Genomic DNA, 25,104 nt, shown 5'->3' with positions numbered 1-25,104 from the left:
ATATTTGTCTTGTATTCTAGAGACTCTTTGAAAGAAGGTACTTACTATTATCACATTTTAAAAGTTGTTTAAATTTCTTTAGCCATACCTGTGAAGTATATATTTTATAATTTGAACCTAAAATAAAGCATTCCACCGGTTTATAAGCTCTAAAGAAACACAGCAAAACCAATCAATATGGAGAGACTGATAGTTTTAATAAAACATAGTAAACTACTCGTTGAGAAAAGAAAGAACATTTGGATTTCTTTGATTTGTTTCATCAGCATCTGTAGAAGAAATAAATAACAGTTTTGTACAAAATTTGTCAAATTTCTTACAGAAACAGCATTCTTACAATTATATATTCTTAAGGAATTAAAATAAACATAGTAGTTTAATTAATGCAATTTTACAGTTTATTAGAATGCATATATAGGTATCGAAAATCATGGGCTTGAGTAACTATTGATTTAGATAAACACTATCTCTTAATATTGCATAATTTAAAGAAGAATTTATTCTCCATTTTAATAGACTTTCCAGAAAGGCAACATTTTCCCCCTTTACTTATTTCTCATTGAGTATCTTACATGTAATAAACTTGAAACACATGCCTGTGAAAAATGTGACATTGTTAAATGTATCTAATACTTGGTATTATTCACTAATAGGTCTCTGATCTTAAATACTAATAAAATAACTATGTTGAATAATTTAGCAGTGGTCAAGGTTTAAGTAAAAACTGAAAATGTTTATATCCTTAGGAATGATTATTGTTAGGGTGCATCATTAATAGTATTGCCATCACATTTGATTTTCAATATAACTTTAGGGACTGAAGCCACCTCAGTTTTTAGAATTTTTATTTGACTGACAAATAAAATAATATTCCATCATTTCCTTGTCCAGCAAACATTTATAATTATATCCTTGTAGTAGTTTTGGGTAGGACAGAGTAACAAGGGCTTGGAAGGATTAATCATTTTATATATTTTGATTATTTTTGATTAAATAGGAAGTGAGGATATACTCAACTGAGCATTTTGGCCAGGACCTTTAATCTTAGGACAGTGACTGAGGGATAGAGGGGTAGAAACTGGGTAAGAATGGAAACTGAAAGACAGCATACAAAATGGCCCACTGGTCCTTAATGGGCAGAACTTCTTTATAGTTTAGTCTCCTTCCCATTTATTGAGGCTTATTCCTAAATTGGTGACTATTATACAGGACTGCCAGGTCATAATCAATTTGGATCAGTTTAAAGAAGAGCCTGACAATCTTACACAGGCCATAATCCATCATGCCTTAACTTCTGGGGCACAGATAACCAGCAAATGCATGCCACTGTCTCACTTTCATATATATCCAAAGATAATTTCAGCAGGGGAGATGTAGTATAGTTAATTAACAACATCCATATATCACTATCATGCATGACTTACAGAAACAAATGAATAACTCTCTTCTCTAGAAAAATCTCACTTCTGTACCTATAAAGAAAAAGGATATTCATTTAGGATTAAAATGTACTTCTTTTGGTAGCATCAGGGCTTTCTTTCCTAAATAATAGGGCAACTTGGAGATGCTTTATAAAAGGCCTAGAGAAATCTGCTTTCAGACAAGAGGGGCATCAGAAAATGAATTTCTTCTCTTTCTGAAACAAAACATGTGCTCAGAATTATGAAAAATGGGCTGGGTGTGGTGGTGCATACCTTTAGTACTAGCACTCAGGAGGCAGAGGAAGGAAGATCCCTTTGGGTTCTAGGCTAACTTTAGTTACATAATGAGACCCTGCCTGAAAATCAAAATAATTATGAAGAAGAATTTTTTCATGATTTGAACTTCATGCCGTGAAGAAGTGTTATTCGTCACAGGAAACAGAAAAGGTGAGCTAATAATTGTTTTAGTATATTGCCTCCAAGAGTTCCAGAGTTACACATAGTAGGTTAATTTTGAGTGTTTGTGCATGGGTGTGCTTGTGTGTGTGCGTATATGACAAGGTAAATTTGTTCAGCTAATCAGCTTACAATTTTATTATATGTGTATTAGTGTTTGCCTATATTGTATATATGCATAACACACACACACTCACACACACATACACATGCACACACACACATGTGTGCCTGGGGCATGTGGAGGCCACACGAGAGTGCTGGATCCACTGGAAGTAGAATTACAGATGAATGTGAGCCTGCATGTAACTGCTGGGAATCTAACCTGGGTCTTCTGTAAGAATAAGTGCTTTCGACCACTGAGCTATTTCTCTAGCCCTGACTCATCCTTTTTATCTAACAAGAAGTTTATCAAAGATGAGAGATATGATGTGAAAGGGGACAAAAGGCATTGGGGGTTATGTATTCAAATATTCAAATCCTGAAAATTCTTCTCATGGGTATATGCAAATGCCCTATACACTTTCAATATCTGCCATTTATTTATAGACCAAATAAACAGCAGCTCCTAATACTGAAGCAGGTGTGTTTCTTGTACAGAAGTTGTGTGTCTTCCCTCCTACAAGACACTCACTCAGTGGTAAAGTAGGCTAACTTACCTGATAAAAAAGGAAAGGCTGGGGTTCTTGGCTACCAGGTTTGGCCTCAGCAGGCTCAGCACTCTCAGGTTTCACTTCAGTGGGCTCAGATGTAATAAGTTTTCCCGGAAGAGACTGGCTTGCCACAGGTTCAGGTGGAGGAGGCTGGAGGGCAGCAGGCTCAGGTGCAGAAGGTTTGATTTCAGCAGACTGGCCTCCAGCAGGCTCAGGTGGTATAGACTGAGCTATAGAAGGCTCACCCGAAGCAGGTTTGTTTTCAGCAGACTGACCTGCAGGGGATTCAGCTGATATAGCCTGGGCTGCAGCCACAACTTGGGGTGGAGCGGGTTCAGGTGCTATGGGGTGGCCTGCAGGAGACTCAATTACCCCAGACGGGGCAGGGATAGATTCAAGCCCACCAAACTGAACTGGAACAGGTTCAGATGGACCAAACTGGGCTGGAGCAGGTTCACCTGCGGAAGCTTTTGGTTCAGCAGGTTGTGGCGGCAGTGGTTGTCCAAGTTTGACTGCAGTAGGCAGGCCTGAAATACTTTTGTCTACAGCAAACTCCGGTACCAGGCCCTCGCCTACAGCAGGTGCTCCCTGGGGTGATGCAGGCTCAGGCGCAATGGGTGAAACAGAAATCTTTGGAGGTATGACAAAGGGATATGGCCTGGGAGGAGGGGGCGGGGGAGGAGGGAGAGGAGCAGTTGCTGCGGGACCACTCGGTGGAGCATCTGAGGGATAATTAGGGTTTTGGTATAGATAGTGAACTTTAGAAGAAGTAAGAATCCAAGGGTATGGAGATAGCCCTCTGTCAAGGTCCGGATTTCCAGTGAATTTGGTGATGGTATTTCCTTGGTGAGTGTCCACAGGAGGCAAAAGAAAAGGCGGCAAATTATCATTCCATAAGCCATATGGGATATTGAGAGATGGATTAAGTGGGTAGCGATGTCCATAGTAATCCTAGACAGAAGGAAAGGGGTTCATTATAGTTGATTGTTTATACTCCTATTTCTGCTATGACTGTGGTCATATGTAGATAATGTTTTTAAGAGAACACCCATTTAGTCTTTCTTAATAACTAATATGCATCCATAATAATTGAAGTGAAACTAGTTTGAGAAGATCAAGTAAATCCAAACTGTAGGAGAAGCATTTTGCATATTGACAAATGAGTGTTGCCTCCTTCAGAATACACTGCCTAGCCTAGGATGGACATAGAAGAGGTATGCATGAGTGCATTTTAGAAGACTGACGTAGGATGAGAGAACTGGTTCTTCCAGGCGTCTATACACCATGTTCTTTCTCCATGCCTGCTGCACTTGGCACCCTCCTTGCCTCTAAATTTTCCCACCTGAGGCCCTTATTCCCATGCTCCTCTTCCAGGTATAGAACTGATTGTGACATGTGGCCTGGATTTGTCCTGTTTTATCAAAACTTCAGCTCCTTCAAGGATTTGTTATCAGAAGAGTGAGCAGGAAATATGGGAAAGGAACTTGGTTTTTTATATATAATTTTCCCAGTGCTATTTCTGTTCTAAACAAATATTTTAATAACATTGATCATGATTTTTTTATCCAATTTTCAAAATCTCACTTGTAGTAAGACCACCACTTGTTTCTCTAGCTGTTCTAAATTTGTCTATCCCCAGATTGTCAGGAAGATTGTCAGGAAGCTCAGGTCACAGAACTATGTGAGAATTCACAGAAAATAGGAATGCTCCTTACTCATGCATACATAATATTTTATATCATATCATAAATATTTTCATGAGCTGACCACCCCTGGTTTACAAACCATGATCTTAGAATTTTGATATGCTCTAGAGCTACAACTTGATTATAATTTTTAAAAATTGACAAACTATACATAACAATTTCATGCCCTGAGTTGTTTTATTTAGATCCTTGTCCACGGTGTTTTCCTAATAATAGACTCCCTGTGGATAGATTCAGTTCTCAAATTTTCAAAAGTTCTGGCTTCCTTCTCAACTATTTTCTGTAATGTCAACCTTTATAAGATTATAATTCATTTGAAACCACTCAGCCTAAGAAGCAAGCATGACGATGTACAGGGGACCAGTTTGGATAAAGCTTTATGATATATAAGCATGGGTATGGATACATATGCATACATAAGTAGGCCATGAGAGGAAAGGAAGTGAACATTTTCCTAAATGAATCCCATAGTCCTTCAAGGAAAAATATAATAAAACTGAATTATTTAACATTATTTGATGAAAAATGATAGCTTATAGAAAATAGTATATGTTACCTATTAGTATATTTAATTATAGATAGATGTGAATACAACCTACCTCTTCACTGGGCGAGGGTGATTTCTGAAACAAAGAAGAGATTTGTTTTAAATGTGATGTCATTGAAAGAGTAACAGTTCAAATCCCTCCTTACAACTGGAGGGGTTGTGTGTCATGAAGTTTTTCTTTTTTAAGAGTCATGGATGGTTGTTCTATTTTTAGTTTTCCTATAACTGTGTATAATCTTATTATTATTATTTTGAGACAGTATCTTGTTATGTTGCTTTATGGTACTTGGTATATATCCATGCTGATCTCAAAGTTATGACAATCCTCCTGGGTGGGTCTCTTGTGTTCTGGGACCATGGACATGTACCACGATGCCTGACTTTCAGTAAACATCCTTCATATGTGGTGTGATGCATGACAATATTAGTGAGGGAAGAACCTGAGAGTCAATGAGACAATGACTTGGGGGGTGGGGTGAGATGAGGCATGGATCCACTACTACTATTCTGATAAATGGACGTAACAATAAAATGACTTTTAATGACACACTGCTATACCCATAGATAAGCACATTGATGACAATTAGCACAGATCCCCACAATTGGACAATGTGCAGACGGTGAGAAACCTCAGATCACTTAGCCTTAAAAGAAATGTCTTTGTCAGACTCCTTGATTCAAGGCTCAGGGATCGTTAAAGCTGAGAAGGCAGAAAGATTTTAAGAACCAGAGGTGGTGAATGACTCCATGGAAACAGCATCTTCGATACAAGAGATACAAGATTGATCAACATATGAACTCACAAAGACTGTGACAGCATGCAAAAGACCTTCACAAATTCAAACCAGGCACAATCCCAACGCAGAGAAGAGGAAGTGGGTACAAAGTCCCACCCCTAACCAGGAACCCTAACCCTAACCCCTAACCAGGAACCTGTTTGCAATTGATACTTCCTGGTAGCAGGAAAAATTGACTTTCTCTGATGAGGTGACACACTCCAGGGCAGACCTCATGCTCAGGAGTAGTGTATCAACACCAAACAGACATGTTTTTTTGTGTGTTCTTTTCTTTTGTTATTGCTTGGTGTTTGTTGTCTTCATGTTTTTTTCTTGCTTTGTTTTCCTGTCCTTTTGGTTTTTGGGGAGATTTTACGAGAGAGAAAGAATATGAAGTTGGGTGGGTAGGGAGGTGGGGAGACTCTGGGGGGACTTGGGAGAAGAGAAAGAATGTGATCAAAAGATAATATTGTATGAAAAATTCAAAAGTAACAAAATGTTATATAAATAAATAAAACTTCAAGGGCAATATGATATTCAGGGCTGGGGAGATGGCTCAGGCTGCAAATCTCCAGACATAACAGAGTTGGGGAAAGAGGGGGTAAATAAAGCTAAAATACTGCATGAAACTCTCAAAGAACCAATAAAAATAAAAAATATTATATGTGTGTAATCATTTTTTATAAAAGCCAGACACAGAGGTATGTATCTCTAGTCTCAGTTTGTGGGGTGGGCAGGGTGGGACATGAAGGTAGGAGTATATCCACATTTTGTTGGCCAGTCAGCCTTGCCTAATCACTGAACGAGTAAGTGAAGAAACACTGACTTGAAATATAAGGGAGAGAGCAACTGAATAAGACACCAACTTCAACTTCTGTTCTCCACACGTGTACACACACACCTTCATACACATGACAGCCCCCTATGAATATATGAATATAACCTCCATATCCAGAAAATCATGGATGTTCAATACTCTTTCTACCTACTCCCAGTGTTTCTATCCTGAAACTTAAATTTCATATTCACAATGAAGTACCATAGTCAAAACTTTTTGTTAATTTTTATATATAGTTCCTTGTTTACAACAGATACCCACATTATATCCTCATTTGTGCTTGGCTATGAAATGAGGCTTTCAGTATAGCTTCTCAATGAATGTACATTTTTTCAGGGAATTTGAAGTATTCTAATATTTTGCTTGAATAGTATTATTTCTTTATTTGTATGTGTGTGTGTGCGTGTGCACGTGCGTGCATATACGCACGCACACACACACGCGCACGTGCGAGAGTTTGCTTTGTGGTATGCTGCTTGTGAACACTGGGATTCTAGATATTACAAAATGCAGCCAGATTTCTTTTTCAGATGCCTGGAATACTATACGTGCAGTCAGCCAAACTTTCCATTTAAAATTTAGTATTGCTTTCCAATTTTAGATTGATTTGCTATGATTACTAATCTTAAAGTCCTTCAATAGGCCATTTTTTCCATATTCCCTAAGGTAGGAGATATGCAAAAAAATAACATCGCTGGACAGGCCCAGGGACAAAATTCAATTATTTTTATTGCCGTTTAATGCACTGTAGAATCTAATGATTGTTAACTTAAAAATTGAAAATAACATAAAATACTCTTTCAGTTTTGAAAAGTTTTAAAGCTTTTTAACTGATTTGCTATAAGTTTATTTGTTTTTATTCAAAAACATTTACATTCCAGGCCTTTTGGTTTTTCTTTACTATAGTATTCTATCAATATGTAACACACTTATGAGTAAGAACAATTGTCATTTTGTGATCACACACTTGCCATCAGAATTTGAGGCAAATATTACAAGAACTGAAGACAATAAAGTTATCAGTAATATATTTGTCTCCTACATGGAATAATTTATGGCTCTTCTGCACAGAAATCACCCAACTCTTTGGACTATGTGCACAAAAGATCTAGATGAAATTCATTCAGGCATAATGGTAGATATCTATAATCCCAACACATGGGAGAGAGAAGCAGATGGATCAAAATTAAACATTATGATCAGAACACAGAGAAGACTGAGGCCATCCTGGGCTACATGAGGCCTTTTCTCAACATCTCTTCTTTAAAAGAGAAAACAACCCATATACCAACAAAATATATAATTGAACATATAGTTGCTCAGCATCTCATGTTTTCTGTTCTAATATCTCATGTCAGCATTGTCTCATGGGTTACATTACTTAAGTACAAATTAACAAAAACAATTGAGGCATGAAGTTAAATCAGGACATAAAAAACTTGTACCACACCATATAAGGAGTGCATTTAATGCCTCTGGTTATCAGAAATGAAAGCTTGCTTGTAAATATTTGTCACAAGTATACTTATATTCCATAAAATTGTATCATCTAATGTGAAGAAATTAATATAGTAAATGTTTTAATAACAATTAGAGCCAATTGTATTGGCAAGAAAATGAGAATTTTAAAATAAAATATATTTTAATGATAAAACAAAAATATTTTTATAAAAATCGAAAGGTCTTTACCTTATGAATGAAGGGATAACGCCTCTAAAACAAATAAGAAAAGTATTTTAATGTGGTCATTTAATTGAGAATACCTGCATTTAAACTTTCCTATTACTGAAGAATTTGCATAACCTTATTAAAACTTTTTCTTAGTATGAGTTACTGGTCTGAATAGAGTAGATTTGCCATCATAATCATTATGATATTTAGGACAGCAAAGTTTTATTTTGGCAGAATAGAATTTAGTTTGCAATATTGTATATGCAGGGAAACATTGCCATATAAAAGGTCATTTGGCTGTTATCTATACATGTTACTTTTATTTGTCTCTTTTATCACCCATGTGTTGCTGTGTGTTGGTAGGACAGGTCTATTGCCACTCTTTGTAGATCTATATATTGTTTTTCTAATGAAGCTCCATTATGTCTTATGAATTCACCACAGGTAAGGTACCCTAAAGAATAAAAACTAGTATAGGAAACTTAACATGTACTATTTTAAGAATTATAAATTAACTAAGGTACATTAAAGGAACATAATAATATTGTAAAATTTATTCAGGAAGCTAATAATAGTTATGAACATCATGTTGTCTGAATTTCTACTCCATCTTAAAAATTTTGATCAGCACTTTCAGTATTTATCTTACTTAGCATTCAAGGCAATTACTTGGAGTGAATGTTCCTTCTTCCCAAAGACAAAATTTAACACATTCGTTCTCTAGTATTAACTTTGCTTTTAGGCCAGATATTGGTATTCCACACATTTAGTCCCAACATCCAGAAGACAAAGGGAGGCAAATCCCTGAGTTTGAGGCCAGCTTGGTCTCCATAGGGAATTCCTATGGAGTTGAATTGCAGTCAACCCAGGAACACATAGTGGGATTTTTGTATGAAAAAATGTTGTAGAGTCTCATTGATTCACATTGCACTCATGTTTATTTATTTCTATCTTGCTGAGGATCTTTTGATTCACCATTTCATATCCCATAGCTATCTCAGCAATGGGATTTCACTGTTGGAGAAACCCTGCTGAGGTTATCTATATAGGATTCCAAGTCTCTTCAAAGCTATATCCTTCCAGATCCCTGTTTTTTTTTTGTTTTTTTTTTGTTTTTTTTTTGTTTTTTTTTCTGTCTCTGGGTTTTTATTATTCATGCTATAGGTGCAAATAAGACAAATGGATAGCAGTTACAAAATCCAGGTGAAAGGTATACAGGAGATTTCTATTATGTTTTTCCAATTTCCCTATAACTAAATAGTAATAGAACACTAGTCTGACATGGTAAAGGCCCTGCAGGGTCCTGCTCTCAGTACCACAAAGAAAAAAATATAGTAAACACATATTTTAAAGTGTTGAATGTCATCATCATCTAGGACAAGCTTGATCTGATCCTGAGCTAATGTTCAGCCATGGAGATTTTCAGAAGCTGTGCAGGTGACTTACAGGCAGCCCAACTTTCTGCCGTGCTGCTGTGAGAACTGTGTCATTAATTCTAAATGAAACAGAATGTCCAAACCAATTGGTTTGGGTTGCTATGGTTGTTTCTGCTGCTTATTTTTATTTTTCTGTTTTGTTTTGAGATAATCTCAGTAGGTAGTCCAGGCTTGCATTGGATACATGTCCATCCTCCTGCCTCAGCCTCTGAAGAGTCAGAATTGTAGACACATCACTCTTCACTTTGTCTTGCTTTTATAGTATTTTGTTTTGTGATAATCTCAGTAGTTAGCCCAGGCTTGCACTGAACATGTGTCCATGCTCCTGCCTCAGCCTCTGGAGTGTCAGAATTATAGACACATAACTCTTCATGTTGCTTTGTTTTTGTAGTGTTTTGGTTTTTTTGAAACAGTCTGCTGGTTAGTTTTGTCAGCTTGACACAAATCTACACCTATCTGGAAGAAGGGAATCTCAACTGAGAGATTGCCTCCCAAGGAGTTGGCCTGTAGACTTCTGGAGGCATTTTCTTGGTTGGTGAAGTGGAAGGGCCCCGCTCACTGGGGGTGGTGCCACCCCTGGCAGGTGTTTCTTCCCCATGTTGCTTTTGATGATGGTGTTTATCACAGCTCTAAAAATCAAACTAATGTTCTCATTTAGAGTAGGTTGGCCTTAAACTACTGAGTCTGCCTCAGTCTCCCAACTGCTGAGATTCCAGGCATGCATCATCTCCTCCAGATTACCTGAGGCCATGAGCAGCAATGGGATATCATCTTCTTATGGTTTTATAAACCAGCTTGAGATGTTAACTAGGAATCAACATATAGGGGGAATGGGCATGCAGACAGGAATCCATGTCTGAAAGGAGCTTGGATGCGAAGGTTCCAGGAGTCCAGCAAGGGGCATCGAGATCTGGGAATAATGTTGGATATAGGATTCCTGAGGCATGCTGATAGATGGGATTGGGGGTAGAAGGGCAGTCATGCGGGAAGAGCTAAAGGATGATGTGTGTGTAAGTTTTGCTTTGTATTTTTTTTTTTTGCTTTTAGAAGCTAATGTGCTTAAAATATTCTGGTATGTGCTTATTTACTTAAGATAGAGTCTGCTGTACAACCCAGTCTGGCTTCAAACTTAAGAGCCTTCCGTTGCAGCCTCCTGAGAGTTAGCATCACAAATGCATGCCATCACACCTGGCTATTTCAATCTTTTGACCAAGAAGATATTTCTTGGAATTTGTCCTCCAGGAAGACACTAAGTAGATCCAAGAATGAGCAAGAATGCCCAAAGCTGTATGGAATTTGAAGATGGAAAATCAAACACTGCCAAATCCTTCCACAAATAAGTAATGAACACCAGCTAAGTCTGCTCAGCCTCACGTTGTCACTTAGGCTCTGGGTCCTGCTGCTTCTCGCATTCTCGAGGACTTTGTTCTAGCTGTCCTCTCCTCATCCATCAGCTCCTCCTCTCTCAATGAACCGCTCCCATTGGTATAAAGTGTGGTGTCATCATATTTAAAAGCAAACGAAACTCTCCCCTGACTTAGACCATCCCCAGCTGCTCCATCTCTCCGCTCAGGGTCAACTCCAGTTGCTGAACTCTCCTTGCCTTGCAATTTCTTTTGAGCCACAATTCTAGTTTGTCTCTCTACCATTTTGGCAAACTCAAAAGCCATTCTTAGTCCTCCCTCATTTTCATTTCCCTGTTAAAGGATTTGGCGGATATGCCGGTATGAAACAGGTTCTCACTATATCTGAAAGTCGCTCCTTCTTTCACTCACCACTGTACTGTCCTGTCTCCTGGATGCTGATGTCCAAACTGTTCTGTCAGAGGCGCAGCCCCTCCACAATTGTGTTCTTTCATTTCTGGTGATATCATCCAACCCATGGCTTTCAATGGTATCTAAATTGATGACTTCTGGATACTTCTCTCAACATCTAATCACCCTGATTACCATTTCTACTTAGATGTCTAAGAGGTCACATACCTGACCCCGCCCACTCAGCATTTCTCATGTCTCTTAAAACCTGAGCCTCCCCTAGTTTCTTCCAAATTATCCGATGTCATCACCAGCCACCCACACATTCAGGGATGCTCCTTCCAGAAGGCTCACAGCTCCCTGTTTTTGAGCTCACCTCTTCTCCAAGCTATTGATCTGTTCCATGTTTTTGAACCTATTGGTTTGATTTTTGGATATTTTCTCTCAAGATTTTGACCAAGCAAAATTTATGCCCACAGCATATTTTTCTGCTGACTTTACAAGTGCTGTACTCATTTCACATTCATTATGACTTCTCATAACCCTTAGTTGATATTTATAACCAGTTTAGCAGACCTTGAGAGTCCAGTTACTTACCCTCTTTGCAAAAGCAACACACATGACGCAGGCCCAAAGGAGTAACTTCATTTTGATAGACCCTGTGAATGTGAATAGTAGAATTTGTTTTACAAAACGTGTACTGTAACTTTTAAATTAATTCAGAGAGAAACAGGTGTCATGTGGGTTTACTAGTGTGACAAGGAAGTCACTCAACAAAAAAATTGTCCTGATATTTAACTACTGCCAGCATGGCTTAATAGGGATGGCACTAAAGCCCATTCATTTGTTTTTCTCTTTTCCAGCAATTAATCAATATCTAATTAAATTTTCTTTATATGGAAGCAAATTCACTTTGTAACTCAAGGGCATCTTTTGCAATTAGTCTCTTTTGGAGGGTCTACCTGGAAATGGAATTGTTTTAATTAGTCACACTGTGCATGCCTTATTAAGAGTTTGCATATATGGACTCAATGGGAGACTTCTACTATTTACCTGAAAAAACTCCCACTTTCTCTCACTTTCAAATTTTTCTTTTGCCATTGGCATATTAGACCATTAGACCTCTAATTACCTCAAATTTTATGTCACCCAAGAATGAAGGAACATATATATCTAGTTGCTTTATCGTTAAAATTTATATCTTTTCCTTTCAAAAACATAAAACATCTCCATTCTTACAAAATATCTCCATACAAAGACCATTTTGCAACATTATCCCGAATTCTCAAATGTGAAAAATAGAAGTATCTAACCTGTTGTGTTTTAGCAAGAATAATAATATTAAATCCTCGATCTATTTGAAATGAATATTTAGGTCATCAATGTATCTGAGATGTATTAAAAAGTCTTTATAGTTATATATTATCTTTTTATAATTGTTTCCATAATTTTATTTATTTTCTATAACCAATATTTTTGTGGTATATATATACATAACTAATTTTATGCTATATAAAGTCTAATAATATGAGGAAATTCCAAGTTTGTTAGATAAGACCATGTACGGTTGCTGATGAATCCTTAAGAAAGAATAGTTTGCCAAACTCACGGGCAGTGAAACTGTAGGCTAGCAGTCCCCTGTTCTACATCTAAAATCCATATATGAGAGAGTACATATCATGTTTGTCTTTTTGTGACTGGGTTGCCTTACTCAGGATGGTTTCTTCTAGTGCCATCTATTTGCCTAGATTCCATTTTTTTTCCAGTTGAGTAGTACTCCATTGTGTAAATGTACCACATTTTCTCTACCCACTCTTCAGTTGAAGGGCATCTAGGTTGCTTCCAGGTTCTGGCTATTACACATAATTCTGCTGTGAACATCCTACTGCCAGAAAGTCTGGGAAACAGAGAGTACCCTAAGAGAGATATGCATGGTACCCCAGAGAAGGGGGAAGGGGGCAGGATCCCCTGAACAGATTGGAAGCATGGGGGGAGGGGAGAGGGAGCTGGGAAAAGATAGGGGGAGAAGAGGAGGGGAGAGGAGGACATGCGGGAGAAGGGAAGTTGAGTCTGGGGAAGAATAGAGAAGAGCAGGATGAGAAATACCATAATAGAGGGAGTCATTATAGGTTTGAGGAGAGATCTGGCACTAGTGAGATTTCCAGAGATCTACAAGGATGACAATAACTGGCAATCTAAGTAATAGTGGAGAGGCAACCTTAAAAGACCTTCCCTGATAATAAGATTGATGACTACCTTATATGCCATCCTAGAGCCTTCATCCGGTGGCTGATGGAAGGAGAGGCAGACACCCATAGCTAAACACTGAACCCAGTTGCAGACAGGGAGGAGTGATGAGCAAAGAAGTCAAGACTAGGCTGGTGTAGCACACAGAAACTGCTAACCTCAACAAGGGGGAGCTCGTGGACCCCAGACTGATGGCTGAGAGGCTAGCATGGAACTTATCCAGATCCCCTAATTTCATGTGTCAGTGAGTAGGCCTTGGCAATCTATGGGGCCTGGGGTAGTAGATCAGTATTTATCCCTGGCATACAAATGGACTTTGAGAGCCCATTCCACATGGAAGGATGCTCTCTCAGCCTGGACAAATGCGGGAGGGCCTAGGCCCTGCCCTGGATGATATGACAGTCTTTGGAGTGGCAATTAGGTGGTGAGTTGTGGGAGTTGGTGGGGAGCAGGGGAGGAGAGGAGGGTGAGGGAGGTGGGATTGACATGTGAAGCAAGTTTGGCTCTAATATAAATAAAAAATGATAAAAAAGAAAGAATAGTTTGTAAAACAACATTTACAGAAAACGGCATGGGAGAAATACATGGTGTCCATGTCTTGCTTTTTCCAACTCTTTCTCAGTTGTTCAAGACATTTTGGGCCACATGTTACATGACTTCTCTTATGATCCTTGGGTGGCACACCAGGTTTTTATTAAGACATTAAAATTAATAGATGTAATGCTGTTTTAAAATTGTAATGTATTGTAAGCATGTGTGTCATTCTGTTTACATGTGAGTAGTATTAGATAATTATGGGAAAATCCCCAGAGGCATTTCTTGAGTCATTGGTTTCATTATTTTAATGTCTTAGAATATATATCTATTCTTGTCATGTATGCTATGCCAAATTTAATCAAGATAGGACGTGTCCTGTTCCCCTAAATGGTTACAGAAGTTCACACTGTTCCTTTGTCCTACTGATTGCTTTGATACTTCCCAGGGGAATTTACTGACTTCGTTGCTCTGAAGGCTGAAGTCTCAGTCCCTCTATGGAGGCTAGTTTTTCTTTTTGTCTTTCTCCCTCCCATTCTCACTTAGTGTGACACTTTTTTTTATTAAATATTTTAAATTACATTTTACATTCTGACCAAAGTTCTCCCACTCCTTCTCCCTCCCCCCTAGACTCCGCCCCCCCACAGTTCACCCCACTTCCATTCCTCATAATAGGTAAGGGGGTTGACAAAGTCTGTCACATTAAGTTGGGGAGGGGCCAAGCCCCTCCCCCCTGCGTTAAGGCTGAGCATGGCATCCCACCATAGGGAAGGGGCTCCAACAAGCTAGCTCATGCACCAAGGATAAATCCCCTCAGATAGCCCAAGCTTTACAACTGTCTCCCACAAACAGAGATCCTACTTTGGTCACATGGAGGCTCCACAGAGTCCTTAGACTGACTCTTAAAGAAGTTCCCCTCTGTGCTGTAAAGGGAAGCCTCTCCCTTGCCCAGATCTTATTTCTCAGCCTTTGTTTTCTAGCTCTTACTTTTTTCCTGCCCCCTCTTCTGCAGTGCCCCTGAGCTTCGATGTGGGTAACTATTTGTGGATGAAGATTCCTGTGTCACCCATTCTCTGCATCTTGTTCAGCTATAAATCGTTGTGGACACTGTTTTTGGGAAACGGGATTTCCTTGATTAAGACCTACAGTGGCAATTGTTTATGACTATAAACATATATTTAGAAGGCAGCTGGTTATTATGTAAATTTAAATTAAAAACGAGATTAAAGCCCTACCCTCATGCCTGATTGAACCTAAGATCTCCCTCTCTTGAGGGGTGGGTCTCTCCATATCGGTAGTGCCTATACATAGATTAAGAGGGCACACAGGATACACAGATCATCAGTGGCCTTTCTCCCCAGAAGCCTGAACAGAATTTTCTGGGACCATGGAAACTGCTCTGGAGCTAAGAAGCTTCCTGTAAAAATTTCCAGCTCACTTCCTCTGTCTTGTGCTTCTGAGGTGTGTGGTATCAATCAAAGGTCTTATCACCTAGTTCTGCGGTAATCAAATGAAATGGCAGGAACCTACAGTGTTCTAGGGGTCTCCCTGACCAACATCATGTTTTAAATGATTTTCAGTTCAAAAAGGCTGACTGATTGTAAATAAGATTTTGGTTTATTGGTCTTAACTCTAAAGATAACCTTTAGTTCGTAATTCTCTCCCCCCCTCTTCATTTCAGGGAGGCCATGCTATGCATTTTTATTATGTTAGATTCATTTTTATCTTAGATTTCCATGCCATCCTAATTTATTAAATTTATTAACTTTTTCTATTTGCAATTAGTAATAATCACTGTTAATAATTAAACATTCCTTTTTTACTATTACTCATAGGCCCACTACTATACATAAAAATTCCATCACCCTAAAACATCCCTTGAGTTGGTCCTGGATACTCAGCTCCTTTCTTTTCTCATAATACCTAGCAACCACTCAATAATTTTTAAATCTCATATTTTTGGTCCTTTCCCTTTCATATTTTGTCATATTCTTTTTATTTCCTTCTTCTAACTTTCCTTTTGATCCTCTCCTCATCTCTTCCTCTACCTTTCCCTTTCTTTATTCATTTAATGATTATCCAGTACTATTATAAGTCCTGGAGATTTATATGAGTAATATAATAATGTATATAAAAGGAATCTAGGAAAAAATTATGTGGGAGCACTTGACATTCAATGTTCCAAAGTACTATATCAATAAAGAAATTTAAAAGCTATATTTGAACTTAATTTCTATAATTTCAAAATGGAATGTTAAAAAATGTGTTATATCAAGCCTATTGCCATGAGATTAAACAATGTAAAAAATGTGTAAGTGTAGGAGTCAAGTCCTTTCATTAGGTATGATCTCACACAGACACTGGATTTTAGAAGACGTATGGACCAGAACATATCCTGTTATTTTGTATTCATAGAAATGTGTTCCTTTTAATCCAAGAATGCCTGCTAAATTTCGAAAGTGTCAGAAGGTTTAATTTACAAGGTAATTGTCCTGAAAAGGTACCACATTTTATGAAGTGAAACACATGGCTGGGCTTTTTTAATGTGCTTATTGTTTTAGTATTTTCTAATTCCCCAGTGATGTCACCAAATGAAGAATAAACAAGTGGGGAACAAACATATTAATCCAACTACATCATGGAGGTCATCTTGAATCTGGATTCTGAAAATCCTCAAAGCTTACTTAAAATGGAAAACGAGAAATAGTTGGTTGCTTTGTTACAGTTTGATCTGTTATAGCAAAATATTGGTTCCAAAATATATGAATTAAGCTCAATTCTAGATAATGTCTTGTAATAGAGACTTGAGAGAATTGATGCTTATTCATTAATTTTTATATTACCATTATATAATTTTCTGTGAAAGTAGTAAACACAGGAAGATATTCAGGAAATAATTGTGTCTCTATTTTGGAGAATTGGCAGCACATTTGATATGAGTTAGCAGAATTGGAAACTAGGTTTGTTTGTTTTTTGTTTGTTTGTTTTTGTTTTGTTTTTTCCAGACAGGGTTTCTCTGTATTGTTTTGGAGGCTGTCCTGGAATTTGCTCTGTAGACCAGGCTGGCCTCGAACTCGCAGAGATTTGCCTGCCTCTGCCTCCTGAGTGCTGGGATTAAAGGCGTGTGCCACCAATGCCCCATTGGAAACTACTTTTTAATCAGTAAAACATCATTGCAAATTTGAACAATTAAGTGAATCAGGCTATATACAAAATATGAATAGTTAGAAAATATGTACTTGAAATGAAAGTCCTAGAAAATACCAATCTAGTATAGATAATAGGAATCCACAACAAGTACGTCAGAGAAATAGTGAAAGGAAAATGTAAGAAGTATTAAAAAAGTGTGTCATGACAAAACCTAAGTGGAGAGTTGCTCCTGAAAGAAACATTTCATTTCTGATCTAAATCTATCATCGTTAAGTGACAATACCAGTAGTTATATTACTTATAAAATAGTAATTTTAATAATAGTAAGATTAGTTCAGAGAACATATAAGATATCTTAAAAAGTAATGCCTGGCCAACTCTAGGGAATAAAATCATTATTACTTCTGATACAACACTCATTCAAGAGGATAGAAACTGGGGTACAAGAAAATTAAGAGTTACTAACTTATAAGTGGAGAAAGATCACATACCCTTAGAAACTTGAAGGCAGAACTAAAGTTAATTTCTGATTTAAATCAAGTTCCTAGCACATTACACCAAGATTAAAATAATGTTATCAATGTGAGTTGTGTTTTTATTCCATAGATTTAGTATTGCCAAAAAGAAAGTGAAGTAGTTTTGAAAGTTAAGGTTGCTCTAGGAAGACTGCTGACTTTAATTCTGGCAAGAAAAGAGTCTGATGAGATGTCCTTAATGACCATCAAAGTTGAGAACTTGAACTTACTTTGAGACTCAGCTGCTTAGAGGGAACAGAAGTAAACATTCATTTTCAGCTATCAAGGGTAATATTTTCAGCTATCAAGGACGAAGTCTCAGAGATGTGAGGCCACCAGAGAATGTAACAGACAGACTGTAACATCATCAGATTGCTAAGGAATGGAAGGTTCTAAGAGGACAAAGAAGAGTTCTCGTAGCTTCTAACCACTCTACCTTTTCAAAATACGAGTCAAAGTCACCCTTTTCAGAAAAACTGTTGAACCTTTAGACTGTATAGGAAAGGTGTTTAGGTTAAGAGGACATGATAGATTGAACTGTGCTATGGGAGTAAAGGAAGGGCAGCTCTTGGTGTCAAAGATATAGACTTCATCCCTTGTTTTGCATCGAAAACATCTGGCAGCGTTACCTACAAAGCCCATCTAATGCTTTCCTTATAACTGTATATGTAAAACAGATTTCCAAACTGAAGTAAAACCCACCCTTTAATCTTGGTGTAATATGCTGGTAACTCTGCTCCTTTACCTACTTCTAAATCCTTTTCCCATCCCTCAGTATTCTCTGGAAGTACTGATCTACTTGGTTGCCCCCTGCAGCTCATGCAGGCACTGGCTGTATACATTTGCTGCTCTGTCATTTGAGAACACCTCAAATGCAGGGATTATGTTCTAGCTCAAGTGACCAAGGTAACACCAGCTTGCCTTACTCTGTTTTGTGATTGCTTACACAATCACATTTGCCTTGGCAACACACTTGAGATTTTCAAGGCCCTGACAGTGGTCCAGATATGTTAATCAGAACAAGTAAGTTTAAGAAGGTGCAAGTAAAATGTGGTTAATATGCTATGTCTGAAATAATTACCTTGTTCTGTCAAAAATAAATGTTGTGAGGTTACGCTACTCTGACCTTCATTTAACGTTTATGTAATTGTGTTTTGTCCTTTAAAATGCTATGTCCCTGAGCTTTGGCTCCAAGAGAACCTGAGGAATCAGCCCACTCTTCATCACTAGCCAAAAATAAAGGACTTATAAACTTTTTTTTTCTGTGTCTAGAACTTTATTTATCCCCGACACTTCCATTGTAAATCGTTTTTCTGTTGGAGACTTACATTTTGAAGGGCTCACTTAAGCCATGGAGATTATGGGACAAATGGAAAGCGTGAGAAAGGCACATGGAGGAAAAGCTGCCCACTGCGCTGGATGCCACCGTGCAGCTTTCTCAGAACTAATCTGAAAGCGAAACTGACTGGCTTTTGCTGGGAATTAAACATCTCTGGGTACACTGAGTATTGAGATAGCAGAGAACCAGTACACTTTGCCATTTATGAGTATCCAGCTCCAGCCTAGGCCCCGAAGGTGTCTGTGATCTCCGGTGGTCTGATGAAGGGGCAGCTGTGACACTGGGAACACTAGCCTGTCCAGACCTCTCACAATGTCATAAGGAGAAACCTAACTTCTCAGTGTTCAGAAGTGTAAACAAGGCATTAACTGACAGGGGCTCCTCACATAGTTTATAAATACAAGAGTAAAAAATATGCAGCTCTTCAGAGGCTGAGATGTGTTCAGAGGTTTGCTGTAGTGTGTGTGTGTGTGTGTGTGTGTGTGTGTTTGTGGTGAATGTATATGTGCACAGTCATGCGCTTGTGTGCTATATATGTACGTGTATATATATGGTGTGTATGCATGTAGTGTACATGTGTGTTTGCATGTGGTATGTATGTGAATGTATGTGTGCATACAAATTGTGAGGCATGTGTGTATTTGTGTATTTGTATGTGTGATGTGGGTGTATGTGGTATGCGTATGTGTGTATAGGGTGTATGGATGTAATTGTATGTGTGTACATATGTGTACATGTGTCATGTGTATATGTGTATGTTTATGTGTGGTATATGTATGTGTGTACACGTAGTATGTGCATATGCGTGTGTCTAGTGTGTGTGTGTGTGTGTGTGTGTCTGTCTTTTTTTTTGTTTTTGTTTTTTTTTTTTGAGATAGCATCTCCTGAAGCCCTGTGTCTGGTGTCAAACTTACTGTATAGCTGAGGATAACCTTGAACTTCTAATCCTTTTGCCCTGCCTCCTGAATCCTGGGATTATAGATGTGCTCCACCATGTCTATTTTATGTAGTGCTTAGAATCCAACTCAGGTTTTTGTCCATGAAAGGCAGGCACTCTACCAACTGAGCCATACCCTCAGCCTCTAATAGTGATAAAGTTTGGGATAAGAACACTTTACTGACAAAGTACCCTCAAGGTGATTACCACAATCGCTCTTCATAGCATCCCTAAGAGGTTTGCATGGTGACTGAACAATGAGCTTACTAAAGCTCAGGGGCATTCAGAGACTTGCCCAAGATCACTCCTTTGAGAGGATGTCCACAGCCAGGACATAAGGAACATGGTATCCTCTAAGTTTATCATGCTGTCAGTAATTGCCTTACAGAGTTTAAACAACTTCAGTTTTTCAATAGTCACTGCAGATGTGTTCACATAGAACATAACTTTGTTTTTGAATCCCAAGCTGGCTTCAAACTCACCACCTTCTACATTGGCCTCCAGAATGCTGGAATCATAGGAATGCATCGCCATTCCCATCTTCATATGACTTTTCATGTTCTTTCAGTTCAAAATACCTAATTCATTTGACCTAGTGACTACCGATACTCTTACTTCTACCTGACTGCTAGGATATTTTAAGAATTCAGGTCCACAATACAGTTTCTTCTGGAAATGACAGGACTGCTACACTCATGAACTCTTAGCAGCTGTGAGTGTCAGTATAGGACCTGCACAAGATCAAGTGAGTCAACATCCTAGCACAGTGTGGAAAGAAATTCATGATACCAAACCCTTACCCGAGGAGCTAAGGATAGATTCTTGGGCAGAGAGAGTCAGTGAATTTTAAGTATTTGGTCCCTGGTAGGTCAACCAAACTCCACTGACTAGCTCTACTTCCAAAGGTATGTTGAAAAACAATTGGATATGATGGGTTATCGAATAATAATTTTTAAGAGAGGATATAAAGTTGGGGTGGGTATGGAGTTAGGGTGTTTATAGGAGTAGTTGGGGGTAAATAAGATCAAAACACATTGTAGGAATTCTTTTTATTTAAATTAGAAATAAGCATGTTTTACATGTCAATTCCAGGTCCCTCTCCCTCACCTGATCCCCTGCCCACCACTAAACCACTATCCCATCCCCTTCTGCTCCCCAGGGAGGATGAGGCCTTCCATGGGGGATCTTGAAAGTCTGTGTGTCTAGGCTGGGAGAGATTCCCTCTGTGTAGATTGGGCTCCCAAAGTCCATTCTTTTGCTAGGTATAAATACTCATCTACTACCAGAGGCCTCGTAGATTACTGAGGCCTCCTCACTGACACACACGTTCAGGAACCTGGATTGGTCTTATTCTGGTTTCCCAGGTATTAGTCTGGGGTCCATGAGTTCCCACTTGCTCAGGTGAGCTGATTCTATGGGTTTCACCAGCCTGGTCTGTACCCCAATTTTTAATTGGTGTTTTGGTGACTAGCATCTTGAGTTCTTTATGAATTTTGGAGATCAGCCCTCTGTCAGATGTGGGGTTGGTGAATATCTTTTCCCATTTGGTGAGCTGTCGTTTTTGTCTCGTTGACTATGTCCTTTGTCTTATAGAAGCTTCTCAGTTTCAGCAGGTCCCATTTATTAATTGTCAATCTCAGTGTCTGTGCTACTGTTTTTATGTTCAAGAAGCTGTCTCCTGTACCAATTCGTTCAAGAGGACCTCCCACTTTCTCTTCTAAGAGGTTCAGTGTAGCTGGATTTATGTTGAGGTCTTTGATCCATTTGGACTTAAGTTTTGTGCATGGCCATAGATATGAATCTATCTACAAACTTTTACAAACCAGCATCCAGGTATGCCAGCACCATTTGTTGAAGATGCTTTCTTTTTTTCCAATTGTACAATTTTGGCTTCAAAAACCAGGTGTTTGTAGGTGTGTGTGTTAATATCAGGGCTTTCAGTATGATTCTCTTGGCTTATCTGCTTATTTTTGTGCCAATTCCAAGCAGATTTCAGGACTATAGTTCTATAATAGAGCTTGAAGTCAAGGAAGGTGATGCCGCCAGAAGTTCCTTTATTGTACAGAGTTGTTTTGGCTATCCTGGATATTTTGTTTTTCAATAGGAAGTTGATTCTTGTTCTTTCAAGGTCTGTGAAGAAGTGTGCTGGGATTTTGATGGGGATTTCTTTGAATCTATAGACTGCTTCTGGCAAGATTGCCATTTTTACTGTGTTGATTCTACCTATCCAAGAGCATGGGAGATCTTTCTATTTTCTGTTGTTTTCTTTAATGTCTTTCTTTAAAGACTCAAAGTTATTGTGAAGCAGGTCTTCCACTTTTTTGGTTATTGTTACCCTAAGGTATTTTTTATTGTTTGTGACAATTGTAAAGGGTGATGTTTCTCTGATTTTTTCTCAGCCCTTTGTTTTCTGTGTATAGTAGGTCTATACAGTTGATTTTGTATCCTGCCACTTTTCTGAAGTTATTCATCAGCTGTATAAGTTTCCTAGTAGAGTTTTTTTGGGTCACTTATGTAAATTATCATATCATCTGAAAATAGTGGAAGCTTGGCTTTTTCCTTTCTAATTTGTATCCCCTTGATCTCTTTTTGTTGTCTTATTGCTCTAGCAAGAACTTCAAGTACAATATTGAAAACATATGGAGAGAGTGGACATTCTTGCCTTGTTCCTTATTTTAAAGGGATAGATGACAGAATAATTTCTTTAAATCTTGCTGTTAATGGACTGAATATTTTAACTTACTTGATAACTGTTTTGTTATATATAAGTTGACTATGTTAAAGTTAAAACCTGTCTTGTTATTTAGACAGAAAAGAGATGATGGGGGAAGTTTTATGTACATATGTTTTTCTTATTGCTTGATGAATAAAACACTATTGGCCAATAGGGAAACAAGATAGGCAAGTGTAGGAGACAGAGATTTCTGGGAAATGTAGTAAAGCAAAGTCGCCATGTGATTCAGGCAGGAAGTGACATAGGAGGCAGTTAACAGTATATAAGCAAGAACAAACAGGAAATTGCTCTTTACTCTCTTCTTTTCTCTGCAGAGATGACTCGATGTAGATCCAAAGGGAATAAGAGGCCAAGACCTTTCATCTGGTAAGAGAAGTCTGAGCAAACTTCATGTTACAGTTTGACCAATGAGGCAGGAAGATAGGAAGGATGAGGAGATGAGGATAATTCTGGGAAAAGTAGACAGAGGAATATCTTGAGACAGTCACCATGTAGGATGCCAGAAGAGTAAGAGGTTCAGACCCTTTCTCTGGTAAGAGCAGACCATGTGGAAATCCTCAGATTAGCAGTTATGGGTTGATAATTAAGTCAAAGCTAGCCAACAAGAAACAATTACAAATGGCCAACAGATTTATAATTAATATAGTGTTCCATGTGTTATTTGGGAGCTGAGACAGTGGCAGGACCCAGGCAGCTGGCAGGAAAGAGTACAAATTTAGTGTGATTATTCTCCAGTTTCCTCATGTGTGCACCTAGCTATGAACTTTCTTGTTAGCACTGCTTTCAAAGTGTTCCATAAGTTTGGGTATATTTTGTCTTTGTTCTTGCTGAATTCTAGGAAGTCTTTAATTTCTTTACCCAGGAATGGTGCATTTGTGTGCTGTTCAATTTCCATGAGATTGTAGGGTTTCTGCAATTTGTGTTGTTGTTATATTCAAACTTTAACCCATGGTGATCAGTTGAGGTTTGCTATGTTGCTAAGTATGTGGTTGATTTTAGAGTATGTTTCATTTGGCACTGAGGAGAAGGTATATTCTTGTGTATCTGGACATAATGTTCTATATATGTCTGTTAATCCCAATTGGGTCATAATTTCTGTTAGTTCCATTGTTTCTTTGTTAAGTTTCTGTCTGGTGGCCCTATCTAGTGGTGAGAGCGGGGTGCTGAAGTCTCCCACTATAAGTGTGGGAGGTTTTATGTGTGATTTGAATTTTACTAATGCTTCTCTTACAAATGTGGGTGCCTTTGTAGTTGGGGCATAGATGTTCAGAAATGAGACTTCATCCTGATGGATATTTCCTGTGATGAATATGAAATGACATTCTTTATCTCTTTTGATTGACTTTAGTTTGAAAGATAACCCTAGACCCATACCCACCAGGAGAGGAAGAGCCATCATGTGCACTCACTGGAAGAAGTGATGGGAAGACAACAATATAACAACACATTAAACAACAGAAAAACCAATGTGACACCACCAGTGTCTAGGGACTGTATACCATCAAGACCTGAACATCCCAATGTAAATGAAGTAGAAGAACAGAATGACCTTAAAAAACAACTTCATGAAAATTTTAGAGGCCTCAAAGAGGATATGAGAAAATCACTTAAAGAAATGGAAGAAAAAACAAACAAAAAATGCAAGAAATCAACAAATCTTTTAAATAAAGCAAGGAAAGCCAAGAAAAAACCAATCAAACAGATGAAGGAAAAAATTCAAACAGGTCAAGACCTGAAAACTGAAATAGAGACAACAAAGAAAACACAAACTAAGGGAATGCTAGAAATAGAAAAGCTGGGTAAGCCATTAGGAACTACAGATGCAAGCAAAACCAACAGAATTCAAGAGATGTAAGAGAGAATCTCAACTGTTGAAGACTCCTTAGAGGAAATATAGACATTGACCAAAGAAAATCTCAAGTCCAACAAATCCCTAATGCAAAATATATAGGAAATATGGGACACTGAGAAAAGGCCAAACCTAAGAATAATAAATATAGAAGAAGGCAATGAAATACAACCCAAGGTATACCCACAACAACATTCAACAACATTATAGAAGAAAACTTCCCCAACCTGAAGAAAGATAGGCCTATGAAAGTACAAGAATCTTACAGAACATCAAATAGACTGGACCACAAAAAGAAGTTCCCTTGCTACATAATAATCAAAACACCAAATTTACAGATTAAAGAAAAATTTTAAGAGCAATAAAGAAAAAAAAAAAGACCAAGCATCATATAAAGTCAGACATATCAGAATTACACCCGACTTCTCTATGGAAACTCTGAAAACCAGAAGGTACTGGATAGATGTCATACAAACACTAAAGGAACATGGATGCCAGTCCAAACTACTATGCCTAGCAAAGCTTTCAATTGCTTTAGATG

The 25,104-nt window shown here is 38.1% G+C and overlaps 1 protein-coding gene across 3 annotated transcripts; it reads right to left on the bottom strand.

The window, feature by feature from the left end:
- Window positions 1–176: 176 nt before the first annotated feature.
- Window positions 177–18,071, bottom strand: Prr27 (proline rich 27). 3 transcript variants are annotated; one of them, XM_040746599.1, is made up of 8 exons: window positions 17,935–18,071; window positions 11,856–11,917; window positions 8,087–8,110; window positions 4,836–4,859; window positions 2,989–3,481; window positions 2,537–2,805; window positions 1,425–1,472; window positions 177–269 (listed from the first exon to the last, which is right to left on the bottom strand). In XM_040746599.1, exons 2-7 carry the CDS (start codon window positions 11,904–11,906, stop codon window positions 1,461–1,463), a joined length of 873 nt encoding a protein of 290 aa, XP_040602533.1. In that variant the 5' UTR covers window positions 11,907–11,917; window positions 17,935–18,071; the 3' UTR covers window positions 177–269; window positions 1,425–1,460. The 3 variants fall into 3 exon arrangements, with proteins under 3 accessions (XP_040602533.1, XP_040602531.1, XP_040602532.1); XM_040746597.1 differs by having other exon boundaries at window positions 2,537–3,481; XM_040746598.1 differs by lacking the exon at window positions 8,087–8,110 and having other exon boundaries at window positions 2,537–3,481.
- Between the last annotated feature and the right edge of the window lie 7,033 nt (window positions 18,072–25,104).

Source organism: Mesocricetus auratus, unplaced genomic scaffold, assembly GCF_017639785.1.
Source record: "Mesocricetus auratus isolate SY011 unplaced genomic scaffold, BCM_Maur_2.0 Super-Scaffold_100006, whole genome shotgun sequence".
NCBI lineage: Eukaryota > Metazoa > Chordata > Mammalia > Rodentia > Cricetidae > Mesocricetus > Mesocricetus auratus.
The sequence above is the reverse complement of the archived record's forward strand: the minus strand, read 5'-3'. Positions and strand labels throughout refer to the sequence as shown.